Below are 15,621 nucleotides of genomic sequence, written 5' to 3' on the forward strand. Positions count from 1 at the left end.
AATTATGATATTCATCAGGGTTTCTGTGTATCCTTAATAAACAAATACTTCAAGAAAAAGTTTGTTTTAAAAAAGTTCTTTTAATATTTAATAGTGTTAATAACATTGAACATATTTCATCAGTTTACGATCACATATCAAATAAAAACATGAAATATATAATGCCTGTATGATGCGGTCACACCTGTGTAAAGTTTTGCCTTTCACCTTAGCAACAAGGACTTTATTCCCTAATAGGACATGGCAAGAGATCCCAGAGGGATCTTGGTGCACACCTTTGTTTGATCTTTATATGTCTTTAAAAATAGGATTTTTTTCCTTCTTTCATCTGTTATTGCTGTTCTCAGTTATATGAAATTTGAAAATTCCTCTAGAAATGGCAAACATTCAAAATGGCCACCTGCCAGTCATTTTTTTCCGATCAGTCCCAAAATCAAAAGAGTAAAACATTGGGAAAGATTAATTCAGTACTTCTCATGAAGTAGCTATAACATGATATGTTTAAACACTGTTGACAGAATGGAAGACAGACGCAGGGTAATTTGAACAACTTACCATCTGATGATTTTGGTTGGCTTATAAAACTTTTGAAACATTCAACATATGGAATATTTCTCTTTTTTATTTCATTGTGTACTCTGACAAAACTCAAATTTCTCTTTCAAACTTGTTAAGAACAAAACATCAACATATTTTAACAAAATAAACTCTTTCATCTTCAAACAACATGTATTCCATCCACAAATAATATGAACATTTTTCTTTGTACGAAACAAAAACACAAAATTTTAACATAAAACAATGATCTGAGAACATTGATTTAACATAGACACGACAGATCAGAAATTTTTACTTGTGTAAATTTCAATGTATGTAATTTAGTATAAAATGAAGGCACATATTCCACAAACCCTACGGAGAAATTGGTAATTTTTGACTGATGATTCTAATGCACGTCCGATTGTCAACAAGTAACGAACAGAAAACATACACAAATTTCAAAGTGAGATCTATGTGTAAACAAATGATATGAACCCGTACACCTGACCTTGTCTGCTTATAAGACACCTAGCAAAATGCAACCATTTACTAAAAACTGAATAATAAAATATTCCTAATGTTGATGTCGTAAAAACACGTCGATTTTGGCTCAGAACATTTAGCAGATCTCTCAAACAGATGACATGCAGCAGTATCAACAGAATCGTCTGACCCAACACAAAAATATAAACAAAAATTTATTTTAGAATCAATGGGCTTCTAATTAATTTATAAAATTTCATTAAACTTAAAGATATTTTTAAAAATCCTCTGGTTTGACTTGTTTTACTGTTTTTTCACTTTCCTTGCTACCTAGCGAATTTGAATTTTGCTATTAATTGAAGTAGTTGTGATGAGATCTCATACACCTTAGACACCTGTTGTACAGCTGGTGATCATGAATATTAATGACACACATCAGAAACGGCCCCACATTGTGTCAGAATCTAAACCTAAGAGTTACATTGATATTTAATTTTTGTGTATTGCTTCATACAAATATTTCAAATGACCTAATGACCTCTACCTGTAGTTAGTTGAGTCATCATTTGATTTCAACTAACTATGCTTCATTGTCATAACAAAGTATTTAACAATGAAATATTTCAAGCTTGACCTTTGACCTGATGACCTTGATATAAGGTTGGTCAACATTTTATTTGATTTCAGTGAATTAAGTTTCATTATGTCATGAGTAAACATTTATCAGTAAAATTCAGATAGGATATAGTCTTGACTGTACATTCACATTTCTATAAATAGTAATGGTGACCTTGACCTTTGATTCATTAACAAAATATCAACATAGAGCTAGCACTTCCTGTGAAGAAGCAATGAAAAAAGTCTGCATAAAATTATTCATACAGAACTGAAATATTTGCCAGAAACTGATTCATTATTCATTATGAATAATTCTGACCTTTGACCTTTCACCTAAAGGACCCAAAACTCATTAATTTCTTTCAGAGAAACATTGCATGGATAAAGCTTGAGTGGAATTTGGCTGAAAGAATTTAAAGATATTGTGCTGAAAAAATAGAAGGTCCACAAACTGACTACTATAGATTGCCTGAATGTAAGAGGTGAGTACCCTAACTACATATCTGTACAATAAATATAGTGTTAGTATGTCTACACTGTTTAAATAGAAATATTATAGTTCAGTCACTGTAACATACTCATGGTGCATTTTATTTACAGAAAGATTGACATTCCTCAACTACAACTGAAAGTAAAACAAGGTACAGAGTAACGATTTTACCTGGGGTAAAAGTAGGGAGTAAAACTATCTAAAGAATCATTTCCTGTGAAATGTATAAACAAAATCTTAGAAATTAAAAATTTTTTGCTAAACTTTTGAAAGAGTTCCTGGTGAATTTTATGAAGGTTTTGAATGAAAGAGATCCTATTAGACATGATGTAACAAAACTTTGCTGCCAATACTACTGGTGTTAGGGGAAACAAATTTCCCTTCAATTTTTAAAAATCACTGGTGTCCCCCATTGAAAGTCTGTAACGCTATCAATTGATGAAATCACCAGTGAGAATAAACAGAAAAGATTTAGGTCACTATTTCACACAACCTATGTTATAGATTTTTTTCTTCATACCGAACAGTTTATATAATAGATTTGTTATTTCCCGATTTAGGTAATGGATTTGTTATTTCAGAACAATTGATATATTAGATACGTTATTTCACGATTTATGTAATGGATTTGTTATTTTAGAACAATTAATATAATAGATATGTTATTTCACGATTTATGTAATGGCTTTGTTATTTTAGAACAATTAATATTATAGATACGTTATTTCACGATTTATGTAATGGAATTGTTATTTCAGAACAATTGATATAATAGATACGTTATTTCACGATTTATGTAATGGATTTGTTATTTTAGAACAATTAATATAATAGATACGTTATTTCACGATTTATGTAATGGAATTGTTATTTTAGAACAATTAATATAATAGATACGTTATTTCACGATTTATGTAATGGATTTGTTATTTTAGAACAATTAATATAATAGATACGTTATTTCACGATTTATGTAATGGCTTTGTTATTTTAGAACAATTAATATAATAGATACGTTATTTCACGATTTATGTTAAAGTTTTGTTATTTCAGAACAAACAATATAATGGATAACAAAACTTTGATAACAGGATAGCTATGTGATATACGATATACAGAGTCAGGAGTGGGCTTATCACAGGACAATGAAATGCACAAAACTACATAATACAGTGTATGTAATTTATAAATTAATTAAACAGCAATATATGAGTTATTAACAGGCATGGGCTTATTGGCAGATAAAATGGTAATTTTCTCTTACTCTAGACAGGTAAATCCACACATTTAACTGATGGGAGATTTCCCTAGGTTTGAGACGGGGATTCCCCTATCAGGAGGATGACATGACGTCACAGTAACAGATCATTAAGAATAATAAAATCATGTCAACGAAGCGAAGCGTTGGGACAACATAAACAGATACGAGTACCTAATAAAGCCTGCAGGGTAAAAGAAAACTAATCATTCATCCTGTAGTTGGTGATCAGGTGACGTGACCATGTAAAAGCAGACAAACATTTAGGTAATATGGATATACAGCTCACTATACTTATATAGACTTACACTATAAAAACAGAATGTACCCACATCATAGCAATGTTACTGATTTATCTTCAATAATCCTAAGGGGAGATAATCTGTAACCAAATACTACTTTGAAAAGTAATAAAGTTATAAATACAGGTGGGCTTATTACCAGACATAGGCTTATTCATAGGAAGAAAAAATCTGCAGCAACTATGATATTTAAATCTTCAGCGTGTATTCTCTGATCTGATGTTAACACTTCAGTTAACAATTCAGTGAACTTTAAGTCTGAAAACCTTTCAAGCCATAATAGAATCAATCAGCTGTTTCGATATTCTATCAGTTGTTGAGCTGTGCCATCAGTGCGTATAATTTCCAATGAATGATGATTATTATTTCTGTAAAGTTACATAAATTTGTAAAATAAAAGTCAAAATGTAACTATATGAACATTTTTTTCTGTTTTAGTTGTTGACACTTGTGTTAAAAGTATTTTTTCTTTTTTTTTTATACCGATATTTAAACATGACAGGTAAAACATCTGTAAAAATAGTTTACACACCAATAAATAATAAATAAAAAACAATTGTATCAACTTATTATTGTTATTCTATTGTAATTCACTATTGATATCACAGACCTCTAGTTATAGCTCCAGCATGCAATGTTCTTTAAAGCATTTTCATCACTTGAAAGAAGTATTGAAAATTAAATTGAAAATTGAAATCCTATTTCAGATGAAATTTAACTAAAACTTTACATAATTTTTTATCCATCTAATTTAAGAGTCTTGTTTTAATTGGAAAAAAAATCATACAGTTGGTTCATAAACATCACTTGAAATAGTAACTACAATGATCTCCATCTAGCCTCTAAACCAAATTCACATATCAATCAAACTGTAAACACAAGAGTTATGTTTTTAAAATCACCAGTACAAAAGTCTACGATCAAATACACTTAAATTATACATCAAACAATTTCACAATTTTTCATAAATTTACTTCCACATACCCGGGGTAATTTAATTTATATCCGAATATTAGAAATATCAGTCGATTCTTACCCTGTGATAACAATTTTACCTAACTCGTTATACTGTTATATTATACAAGAAAACTTGCCACTTTTCTGCCAATAGGGCCAAAATAAACGGTCGGTAAAAGTTTGATGTTTTTAGGAGATGAAGACAGCAAATTTTTTTTTCAAGAGGATGAAAAATAAATCTGGGCAAATATTTCCTTAACATATGGAACAAGCATCACTCTCACTTCCTATTAAAAGTTTTTCTTTGTAGGTCAGAACTCTCCCTAAGTAAGCCAGTTAAACCTGACAGTAAATCTACCATAGTGTAATTATCCTGAATTAAGTCCAAGGGGACAACACACTCTGTAGTGAAGGGATGTGGGCTTATTACAGGGAATTCACATAGCTTTTGTTGTCTACTGAAACTGCTAATGAATGTGCGTGGGCTTAATATAAGACATTGGCCTATTAATGGATAAATAAAGTACCAACCTATCATACAATAATTATCTACTGACAGGTAGCTATACTCTGTTTACAGTATACAATCTATACAAGATATACAAATTCAGTTTTGTATATAGGGTAAGTCAACAAGTTCTCATTTTATAGTAGAAAAGTTTATAGTACAAATCTGGTATGAAAATGGAACAAATACACATTTTTCTGTTTTTCTTCACTCAAGAATCAACTTCAGCTTTTCATCAGTGAAAATCGCACCACTCCTGTGTTGTTTCCTCCTATATATGCAATGCCTTTGTAAAGTGTTCTGTGTAATGAAAATTCACATTCATGATAAATGCCTCCTTTATACATGTTCTTCATTTATCTGTTGTGGTTCAATAAGGGCTGATATTTATTGTGTAGATCAGAAAAACTGTCAATGGTTTAGCACCGATATGTCACAAAGTTATTGCCAGCAATAAATTGATTGGTCAAAGTTCAAGGCTGACTTGGGGTTAAAGGTCAACCCATGGTCATAGGTTATTGGAATGCTAATTACTGAGGTCTATAGAGTCTAAGCTGGTCACACTTGGGGTGGAGGCCAGAGGTTTCTGTTGTTTACGAACGTTCCAGTGTAAACATTCTGCTAAACTATCAAACCAGTCATCCATTTGATCTTTAAAACACACAGATGGTACTGGATACTGAGCTGTAGTTATGATAACACTGAAAGGAGAGAAAACACAATTGAATTTCATCAGTTTCAGAAAGAATATGATTATTTCTTTCGTGCATATGACAAAACAGACATTAAGGTAGCTAATGACTTACATTTTATCGATTAAAATATCAGTTTTGAAACACTAACATGAGTCTAAGCATCTAGACAATTTTCTTTACAAAATTCTTATTCTGGACTTCAAACTTTACCCTTACCTTGTCTGACATGATAACACACAAGAAGTAAACTTACCTGTCCCCCTGGGTAATCTCCTGCCGATCACGGCCGTCAAAAGATGCAGATGCAGGATTCCGTGAATCTGGAGCTACGCTCACCTGTTAGAGCGAGTTAAGATGATTTTTATTTTTTGATGTGATATTTTTCAGATAAGAACAATTGTATACTTTTAAATTAATATTTCTTATCAGGAATATCAAATGCTAAAACAAAAGTTCCAGACTAAATTTAAAATCAACCAAACTAATGGTGTCAATGCACAATTTTCTTAAAACAAATCTTCATGTCTATTGCTTTATGGTGTTGAAGGAAATTACTAACTGAAGATCAGTTGCACACTACCTTTATTTCCACGCCTGCAGGCACCACTATTGGTCGAAAGGATAAGGAATGTGGACAGATTGGGGTGATCACAATGGCGGGAACACTAGGATGGACCATAGACGCTCCAGCAGCCATGGCATAGGCTGTGCTTCCTGTAGGTGTGGATATAATGATGCCTGAAACCAGAAATAGGCTTGGTATCAAAATGGGTCAAGGTCATCAACCTAAATCTAAAAGATTGTTAAAAGCAAAATCACATGCTGGAAAATGTTTTAATGTCAAAATTAGATAGTATACTGTAAGTGAAAGTAAGTAACGAGAAAAAGTTGAAAAAAAAGACACAAATACACCCTCACGTGCATATCATTTCCTTGATGAACTTTCAGAAGTGGTCATTTGTAACCTTTGACCCTTAAATCGTGACTAATGAGCACCTAAACATGATGAAGTGTAAAACATAATTTTAAGATACTTTGATGTAAATATGGACCAAAACACTTGATTCAGACAGGATGCAATGCACACAGATGGATAGACAGATACCAGTTAAACTATATGCCTTCCTTTAAAATGGGAAGGAAATGAAATATCCTTAGTCTGAGAAATAAACAACATGACATACTAAAGGTGGTTAATTATGGCTGATTCCAATAGTTGTCATGTGTACATCCATTTATTAAAACTGTTCCTCAAAGTAATGATCTTTAACTCTAATAATCTTCTAAAGGACTTACCATCTCCTTGTGCTGTGGTGACAAGACGACCTTCAACATAAAGGTCAAGGTTGGTGAGATATGATGACTGCCCGCGATCTATTACTACTTCATTGAAAACCTGTATACAAATTGAGAAGATCAATTAACACGAAAGGTTCATTACATTTATTGAAAACATAATTTTTCTTGGAATTCAATATCGTTTGTGAAAATTGATGTTAGTTACATTTGATATTGACTACAGTACTAGTCACCTGTCTGGAGTTGTATTGATTACTTGTTTAGAACAGGTGAACATATCACAGCGAAAGTTTAACTGAAGCAAAGAGACTTGATAACATACTTTCTGTAAACACATGTATCCCTCTTCCCAATTTCATTTCAAAGAGTTATTTCTAAAATCACAACACAAGGCCTTGGCCTGTATTGCTGTTCCATGTGTTATCAGCTTTGATATCCTTGTTTCAGCGGGTCAAAGTAAAGCAAGTGTAAAGCGAGGGAGTTGGTATGACTTGTACGTAGTGTTAAATATGGTCTCTGTCAATCAGCTGACGTTCTAATCCTGATTGGAGCACTTGACACCCAACAAAATCCTATGGATACTTGAATGTACAAGCTTTTTATATTGGAAAGTAGTGATATAAAATACTCCTCTTGGCTTAGAACTAATGACCCTTCAGTCTCTAGCTACATACTCTATCACCCCAGGGAAATTCCCACTAGCCAAGGCTAGTAAGGTGATCTGTGCTTTTACTTCTACACTACTTCCTTCTTCACAAGGTCTTTGACCCCAAAAACAACAACAACTAAGGTAAGGTATTTCCAAGAAAGCATTTCAATCTCCTATAGCTTCTACCCTTGGAGTGGTCAACGGTACCAAGTCTGTGATAGGAGGAAGTAATGAAAAACACCCTGTCACAGCTGGGGTTCAAACTTGTGACCCTTCCGTCTCTAGCCAGACACAATGCTTCTAAGGTGACATGTACTCTCATCATAGGTAATGTGGTGTACCAATATTCTTGCTCCTATCCGGGTAGCCACAGGACACTTTGTCGGTGAAGAAACATCCCTCTTGCTAACTATACACTTGAGGCGATATCTCAATAGTAAACTTGCATTCCCTGCAAAACAATTTAAACCTGTAATCCAATATTTTACTGTATTTAATGTCTCTAATTTAATGTCTCTAAATTTGCTACAATGGTACAAAAATTGTCTCCCTTTGTTCACATGATAACAAACATAGGGTCAACAGATACTGACTTAATCTTGTTTTAGCGTTAATGTGCCATGACATTGGACTTTTTAACATAACTTACCTTCTAATACACAAGAGACTTGTTCTTTGAAGTTATTGAAGTGGAAAGGTGTTAAGAATCCTAAAGATCCCAGGTTAAATGCCATCACTGGTGGTACACTCGACTACAAATACAAGTAACAATGAAGAAATATTGAGTATCATTATTTGACCAATTTCTACAGTAATGGTGACCTTGACCTTGGTAAACTGAGTTAATGTCATCATCTAGCCTGATAGAAACAAATTCACTAAATTGGTATTACTGAATCTGTTAATAATTTCCTATAAACAGTGAACTTGATCTTGGTCTTTGCACCTTGAAATATAGGAATCATCAAAGGCATTTTTACATGAATATTATACAAAGTTTGATCGTGAACTGTGTCAGGAAGATACAGTAGGACAGTTAATAACTCTAGTTCAGGGTTATATTTAATACATTTACTTCCAAATGGGGCAGCAACTCTTCAAGTCTAAATCTAGTAACACGAACGATATCTACAAACAAAAGCAGTAATTGTAGTTTGCCTATTGGGCTGTATGAGGAATATTCAATACTTCCTGAAGGCCAGAGGGAGACGCTATTGCAATGTTAAAACTACCACCAACAGGGGCAGTAACCATGGAGAACCTACTTTATAATGTTAAAACTACCCACAAACAGGGGCAGTAACCATGGAGAACCTACTTTATAATGATTAAACTACCCACAAACAGGGGCAGTAACTCTGGAAAGCTTATTTTTAAAATGTTAAATGACCAGTTTATAATACAACTACCCATCAACAGCAGGGAGTGGTGAACATTGATACTCCAATCTGTAATATGAGTAGCATATCCCTATGTCAACATTTCTTATCAATTAAACTTGATGTAAGAGAGCTTTTACAGAAGTAATCTCACCAAACATAGGTATCTTAGTGTGAGCTTTTCATTTCTGCTTAGTCAACACTACAAACGCCCACATCTTACATAAAACCTACTTTTTAATTGGATTGATGTTCTAAATTTTGACCTTTATTACTCAGAGCTACTTAGATACCATTTCTTACCTGAAATAATGACGAGGCATATAGTAGTGTACCGTCACCACCCAGACATATAATGAAGTCCACTTTGTTAGTGAGATCATCCTTTTCTGAAATGTCAACAAAATGAAATTTTCTACCCATGTTGTAACAAGCTTTCACTCACGAACATCAAATGTTGTGTGTCCATTAAGTACACACTATTACAATGTCACTATGTATACAGATATAAAACAGGATAACACTTATCAAGGAGTGTTTTTCAGGGAAAGCAGTGCTTACTTTTGCTCCAACTTTTCGACTCCTGCAGTGTATTGCTAGTTACTCATTCTAACTGAGAATCAAGTCTACATATATATCTCTTCATGATGAGATGACGATTGGATAAAATCAATTATTTAATTGTTTACCACATCTGTTGCCATGATCAATAGCAATTTTCCATAATTGATAATTTGTACCTTAGTATTTTCTGGTGTTTTTAGCAAAAACATAATTCATATTATACATAATAGAGAGATACAAAATGTCAATGACATTCAATCTTATATAAAAATTCTTGGTAAATGAGGTTTCTTAGCTTAAAGTTACAAAAAAATATTACCTTAATGAAGAATATGAACATTTAATGAATATTGAACACACAGCTGATTATATAGACGATTAACTACGTCTGAAAGCCTATCCAATTATAACTGATAATCAATTATGGATTTCAACTGATTTCCCATCATTAATATCTCTGTTTTATATATAAATTGGACAAAAGGCACTGTTTCAACATAGCTTTTCAGTAATTCGACTAAAAATGTGAACACCATTTAAGATCACTTTCAATCTCATTCAAATAGACTAATAATCATTAAACTAGACCAACTGTCATTAATAAAGACCAGCTATCATTAATACAGACCAATGATAAGATTGATTTTTACACAATGACTTCTGTTTTGTTTTAGTACATACAGATGAAACTCGTCTTGAAATTGCTTGAGACAAAATTCTGTTAGAAAATAATTTCCAAATGTCATATTTTTTCCTTCTATATCTTTGTAATTTTAGTTCGGATGACTCAAATTTCATTGAGTCGAAATTTTGTTTGCATCAAAGTGATTTTTCGGTCCCTTCAATTGTAAAGCAAAGGAAAAGTCATTCCTTGTCCTGAATTTATTTTTGTCAAAACATCAGCATGTCTTCTGACGAAATTAGTCAATACTTACACAGAGTCGAACGTCGTCTTTGTAACACATGGCTAATTAAGGCCTTTCAGTCTATCATACACACCCCACGTTTGGTCTCTGGCAATTAATTACCAGTTCAATTATCCAATTAAAAGTTGGCTTCTAAATTAGTGTCACCATCCTGTAGTAACGACTTACCTGTTTGTTACACAAGTAGCACGTTTACACAAGACATGGAAAAATTTAGTTAAGTTGCATGCATATTCAGGAACACTTAAAACATCAAATCAGTTCAAACTTTATTTTCATTTCAGTAATAATTACCATAACTTCAGTATGCTCAGCCCAACGCCAACTTAAGTTATGGTAAGTATTACTGAAATGAAAATTGGTTTTACAAGAAAAATCTCAAGACAAAATCTGATCCCCCAATTTCGAGAGAAACTGATTTTTTTGGTTGTTTTCTAACGGACTGTGATTGGGTACTTTGATAGATTTAGTGCTTGGACAGTAAGCCTTATCATTGTCATTTTTTAGATATATGATATATATGTGCTCTGTTCGTAAGGGTAGTGTACACATGTGCGGGACAAAATGATTGAGTACCAGTGCAGTTGATCAGTGTTGTGGTTACATGTTTTGTAGTTTGGATGAATAAACGATTTAAGGAGAAGTGAATTCCACTGTTTTGGCGTACCCTGCTATCGTAGCCCTACATCGTTTAACCGTATTCTACAATGGGAAATTGATATGGTCAACTTTATTCGATACTTTGTTTGAGTCAAAATTTGGATAAGTCAAAAAATTTTCCAAGGTCCCTTGAATTTCAAGAAAATGAGCTTTGACTGTATTAGGAATGTTTGAGGAGTATAGATTCCTTTACAAATCTGTGTGTTTCTATGTGTAACAGATCTGACTACAAACTCTACAGCTCCTTAGGTAGGTATATTACATTTGTAATACCTTAGTGAAATGTCTGATTCAGAAATGTTCTGAAGAAAATAACAGCCTTGATTGTTTTTCCTTGAAGTAAGAGCTAGGTCAGTTATTACAATAAAGCTCATAATTGTTCATCCAAACATTACAGGCATCAGGACTCTAGCCCTCTTAGTTATTTGAAGGAAGGTCTTTCAAAGATTCGAACATTGTTGCTTCCCCATGACCTGGTTCAAAGGTTATTCATTTAACTCTGTATCCCTTAATCTCTGTATGTTACATGTAGTTGCTGAAAGCATGAACTAGACTCTTTGTAAGTTGATTTTTGAAGAGAAAATCAAAGATCAAATGAATAGTTAGCTTTACATTAATCTGCATATAGGTCTTTTATATATACCACTGAAAACTTCTTTACATACCCCTGATAACCTAGAGGGATCTTGGTGCCCACCATTACTTGATCTTCATTTGCTCTTTGAAAGTTGGATATTTTCTCTTTTTTTTTTCTTTTCTGTTTTTGTTTAGTGATAAAAAAAACTAGAACATTCCTTTGCAGAAATAGCAATGATAATCTTTAACTGTCAGATAAATGATGGTTGCCTGGAAGCCATTTTGCTTTTTCTGATCAGTCTCAAAATCAAACAGGCACAACTACAGATAAAGGGGAACCGACACATGAAATCTGAGAAAGATCTATATTGTAGTTCTCAAGAAATAGGGAAAACAAACATTCAAAGTAAAAATCCAAGATGGCCGCCTGTTGGACATTTTGTTTTTCTGATCAGATCCATAACCAAACAGAAGGAACTAGGAACCAAGGGGCCCACACACTTGCAATTTAAGAAAGATCTATGTGGCTATTTTTTTAGAAACAGCAATAACAAGCTTTCACAAAGTCAAAATCCAAGATGGCCACCTGTCAGCCATTTCGTTTGTCAGATCAGTCCCAAAATAACATGGGCACAACTAGGGTAAAAGGGAAGCCTACATTTGAGATTTGTGAGAGATCCAGAGAACACTTCTCAAGAAATTGCAAAAACAAACTTTACTCGGCAAAATGATCAGTTTCAAATTGGACAGACAATGAACAAATGGATCGACGAATGGACCCTGGACATATAGGGCAATTTGAAAAGCCCACCATATAATGAATTATCTTATTCTGATCTCAACTAACCTCCATTAAAGGTCTGAAGTTTATTCGTGCAGATCTCAACTAACCTCCAATAAAGGTCTGAAGTTTATTCGTGCAGATCTCAACATACCTCCATTAAAGGTCTGAAGTTTATTCGTGCAGATCTCAACATACCTCCAATAAAGGTCTGAAGTTTATTCGTGCAGATCTCAACATACCTCCATTAAAGGTCTGAAGTTTATTCGTGCAGATCTCAACATACCTCCATTAAAGGTCTGAAGTTTATTCGTGCAGATCTCAACATACCTCCATTAAAGGTCTGAAGTTTATTCGTGCAGATCTCAACATACCTCCATTAAAGGTCTGAAGCTTATTCTGTATCTCCTTGAACTTATCATCCATAAGAAGTATGGAATCTTCTAAGACAGAGGACTCACAAAATACAAGCATGTTCTTAGTCTGAAAGTTAAAAGAAATTAGTCAAACATTTAGGAATTCTTTGAAGTTATTAAACTGATGTTTATTGAAGGAAAGCTTATGATTTGTAAAATTTGATACAGTTTTCCAGTGTTACCTGTGTGAGGTTTTACCTGTGTAGAGTGTTATCTGTGTGAGGTTTTACCTGTGTGAGGTTTTACCTGTGAGAGGTTTTACCTGTGTAGAGTGTTATCTGTGTGAGGTTTTACCTGTGTGAGGTTTTACCTGTGTAGAGTGTTACCTGTGTGAGGTTTTACCTGTGTGAGGTTTTACCTGTTTGTGGTTTTACCTGCATAGAGTGTTGCATGTAAAGGGAGTTAACTTTGTGAGGTATTACAGGTGTATGGTGTTACCTTAATAAGCCATATGACAAGGCTGAGGAAGGCTGTCAGGGCACCATCATCAAACAGTTTCTTGACTACCAGGACAGTAAGGGGAGGTTTGTTCCAAGTCAGCTTTTGGTTTCTGGGGTCAGGTATTGTCCTGGAATCAAGCATAATGTCATGTATAAAATGGTGAGGTTAAGTATATACATAAAGTTATTTATATAATGTATAACAAATCAGGACATTATGTACCTATATACAAGAGCATTACCTTTTATCTTTAAAACAAAGTCAAGATACTTCTGTTGATCAGACTCATTTTCACAAAATCTTATTGATTTTGTATTCAATACTTGCACAAATCAAATCACTACAACATGTATTTTTTTTATATGAATTTCTAATATCTTATGCATACTCTGTAGTATTTTAGTGTGAAATATATCATTATTTACAGGTCAAGGTCATCATGTATGATGTATGTCAAGCAGAAACACAGTTCAAGGTCACTGTGTCTGTTACATGTGAGGCAGATACACAGTTCAAGGTCATTGTGTATATAACATGTGTATATAACATGTCCGGCAGATACACAGTTCAAGGTCATTGTGTATGTTACATGTCAGGCAGATACACACTGCAAGGTCATTGTGTATGTTACATGTCAGGTAGATACACAGTTCAAGGTCATTGTGTATGTTACATGTCCGGTAGATACACAGTTCAAGGTCATTGGGTATGTTACATGTCAGGTAGATACCCAGTTCAAGGTCATTGTGTATGTTAGATGTCAGGTAGATACACACTGCAAGGTCATTGGGTATGTTATATGTTAGGTAGATACACAGTTCAAGGTCATTGTGTATATAACATGTCAGGCAGATACACACTGCAAGGTCATTGTGTATGTTACATGTCAGGTAGATACACAGTTCAAGGTCATTGTGTATGTTACATGTCAGGTAGATACACACTGCAAGGTCATTGGGTATGTTACATGTCAGGTAGATACCCAGTTCAAGGTCATTGGGTATGTTACATGTCAGGTAGATACACACTGCAAGGTCATTGGGTATGTTACATGTTAGGTAGATGTTAGGTAGATACACAGTTCAAGGTCATTGTGTATGTTACATGTCAGGTAGATACACAGTTCAAGGTCATTGGGTATGTTACATGTCAGGTAGATACACACTGCAAGGTCATTGGGTATGTTACATGTCAGGTAGATACACACTGCAAGGTCATTGGGTATGTTACATGTCAGGTAGATACACAGTTCAAGGTCATTGGGTATGTTACATGTCAGGTAGATACACAGTTCAAGGTCATTGTGTATGTTACATGTCCGGTAGATACAGTTCAAGGTCATTGGGTATGTTACATGTCAGGTAGATACACAGTTCAAGGTCATTGTGTATGCTTTTTGTTAGGTAGATCAATGTATATGCTACATAACAAGCAAAAACACATTTCATGATCTATTATGAAATTTGGGAATAGAGGTTATGGTCAGGGAAGGAGCTATGGCAGGTAACAGACAAAGAAGAAGACAGGCTCTGAAACAAGATGTTCATTATACCATAAAAGATACTCTTCAGTGGTCAGGTAATTAAAGCAGGTATAACATCAAAGTAAAGGTATCGCGCTGGTGGAGAGAAAGTCGATTGAACCCACAAAATAATTCAGTAGCTCTAGATATTCTGGGATGTCCAGCATAGTGAGCTCTATAATTCATGGCTGCTAACATCCACGATCTTCTCCTCAGCACCTATATAACAACTGGTCTGACATGGGCATGGAAAGCAAGATAAATCTCCATGATTGTCAGTGATTTGAGGATAAGCTGTATATTCTATCTCCATTACAATTAATTCTATAATACCTGAACTCTGGTGATGACTGTGATCTCCAGTCGTATATAGAGCTTTAATCATAAATACTTTTAATATATTTTCTAGTAAAACAATATCTGTCCTGTTTGTATCAGTATAATAAATGATTAAATATAGACTTTAGTTAGCAAGTTTCTGGTTTCTCTTGACCTGGGTTCTCAGAAAAAAATCTAACTTTCAAATTGTATCAGTTTAATCTATCTTCAACTTAAAG

General features: G+C 33.7%; 1 protein-coding gene across 1 annotated transcript in view; it reads right to left on the bottom strand.

Moving 5' to 3' along the window:
- Positions 1-4,452: 4,452 nt before the first annotated feature.
- Positions 4,453-15,621, bottom strand: part of LOC132546752 (NAD kinase-like) — a 66,303-nt gene continuing 55,134 nt past the window's right edge. Inside the window, exons 3-11 of the mRNA XM_060210470.1 lie at positions 13,540-13,669; positions 13,060-13,168; positions 9,482-9,567; positions 8,449-8,551; positions 8,141-8,250; positions 7,148-7,247; positions 6,432-6,589; positions 6,105-6,187; positions 4,453-5,857 (exon numbers count right to left, since the gene is read on the bottom strand). Coding sequence (XP_060066453.1) covers positions 5,683-5,857; positions 6,105-6,187; positions 6,432-6,589; positions 7,148-7,247; positions 8,141-8,250; positions 8,449-8,551; positions 9,482-9,567; positions 13,060-13,168; positions 13,540-13,669 — 1,054 coding nt within the window. The 3' untranslated portion in view covers positions 4,453-5,682. The remainder of the gene's footprint in view (positions 5,858-6,104; positions 6,188-6,431; positions 6,590-7,147; positions 7,248-8,140; positions 8,251-8,448; positions 8,552-9,481; positions 9,568-13,059; positions 13,169-13,539; positions 13,670-15,621) is intronic.

The sequence above is a fragment of the Ylistrum balloti genome, unplaced genomic scaffold (genome assembly GCF_031769215.1).
Source record: "Ylistrum balloti isolate Yb309-2 unplaced genomic scaffold, AGI_CSIRO_Ybal_v1 Utg369912, whole genome shotgun sequence".
Classification (NCBI taxonomy): Eukaryota; Metazoa; Mollusca; class Bivalvia; order Pectinida; family Pectinidae; genus Ylistrum; species Ylistrum balloti.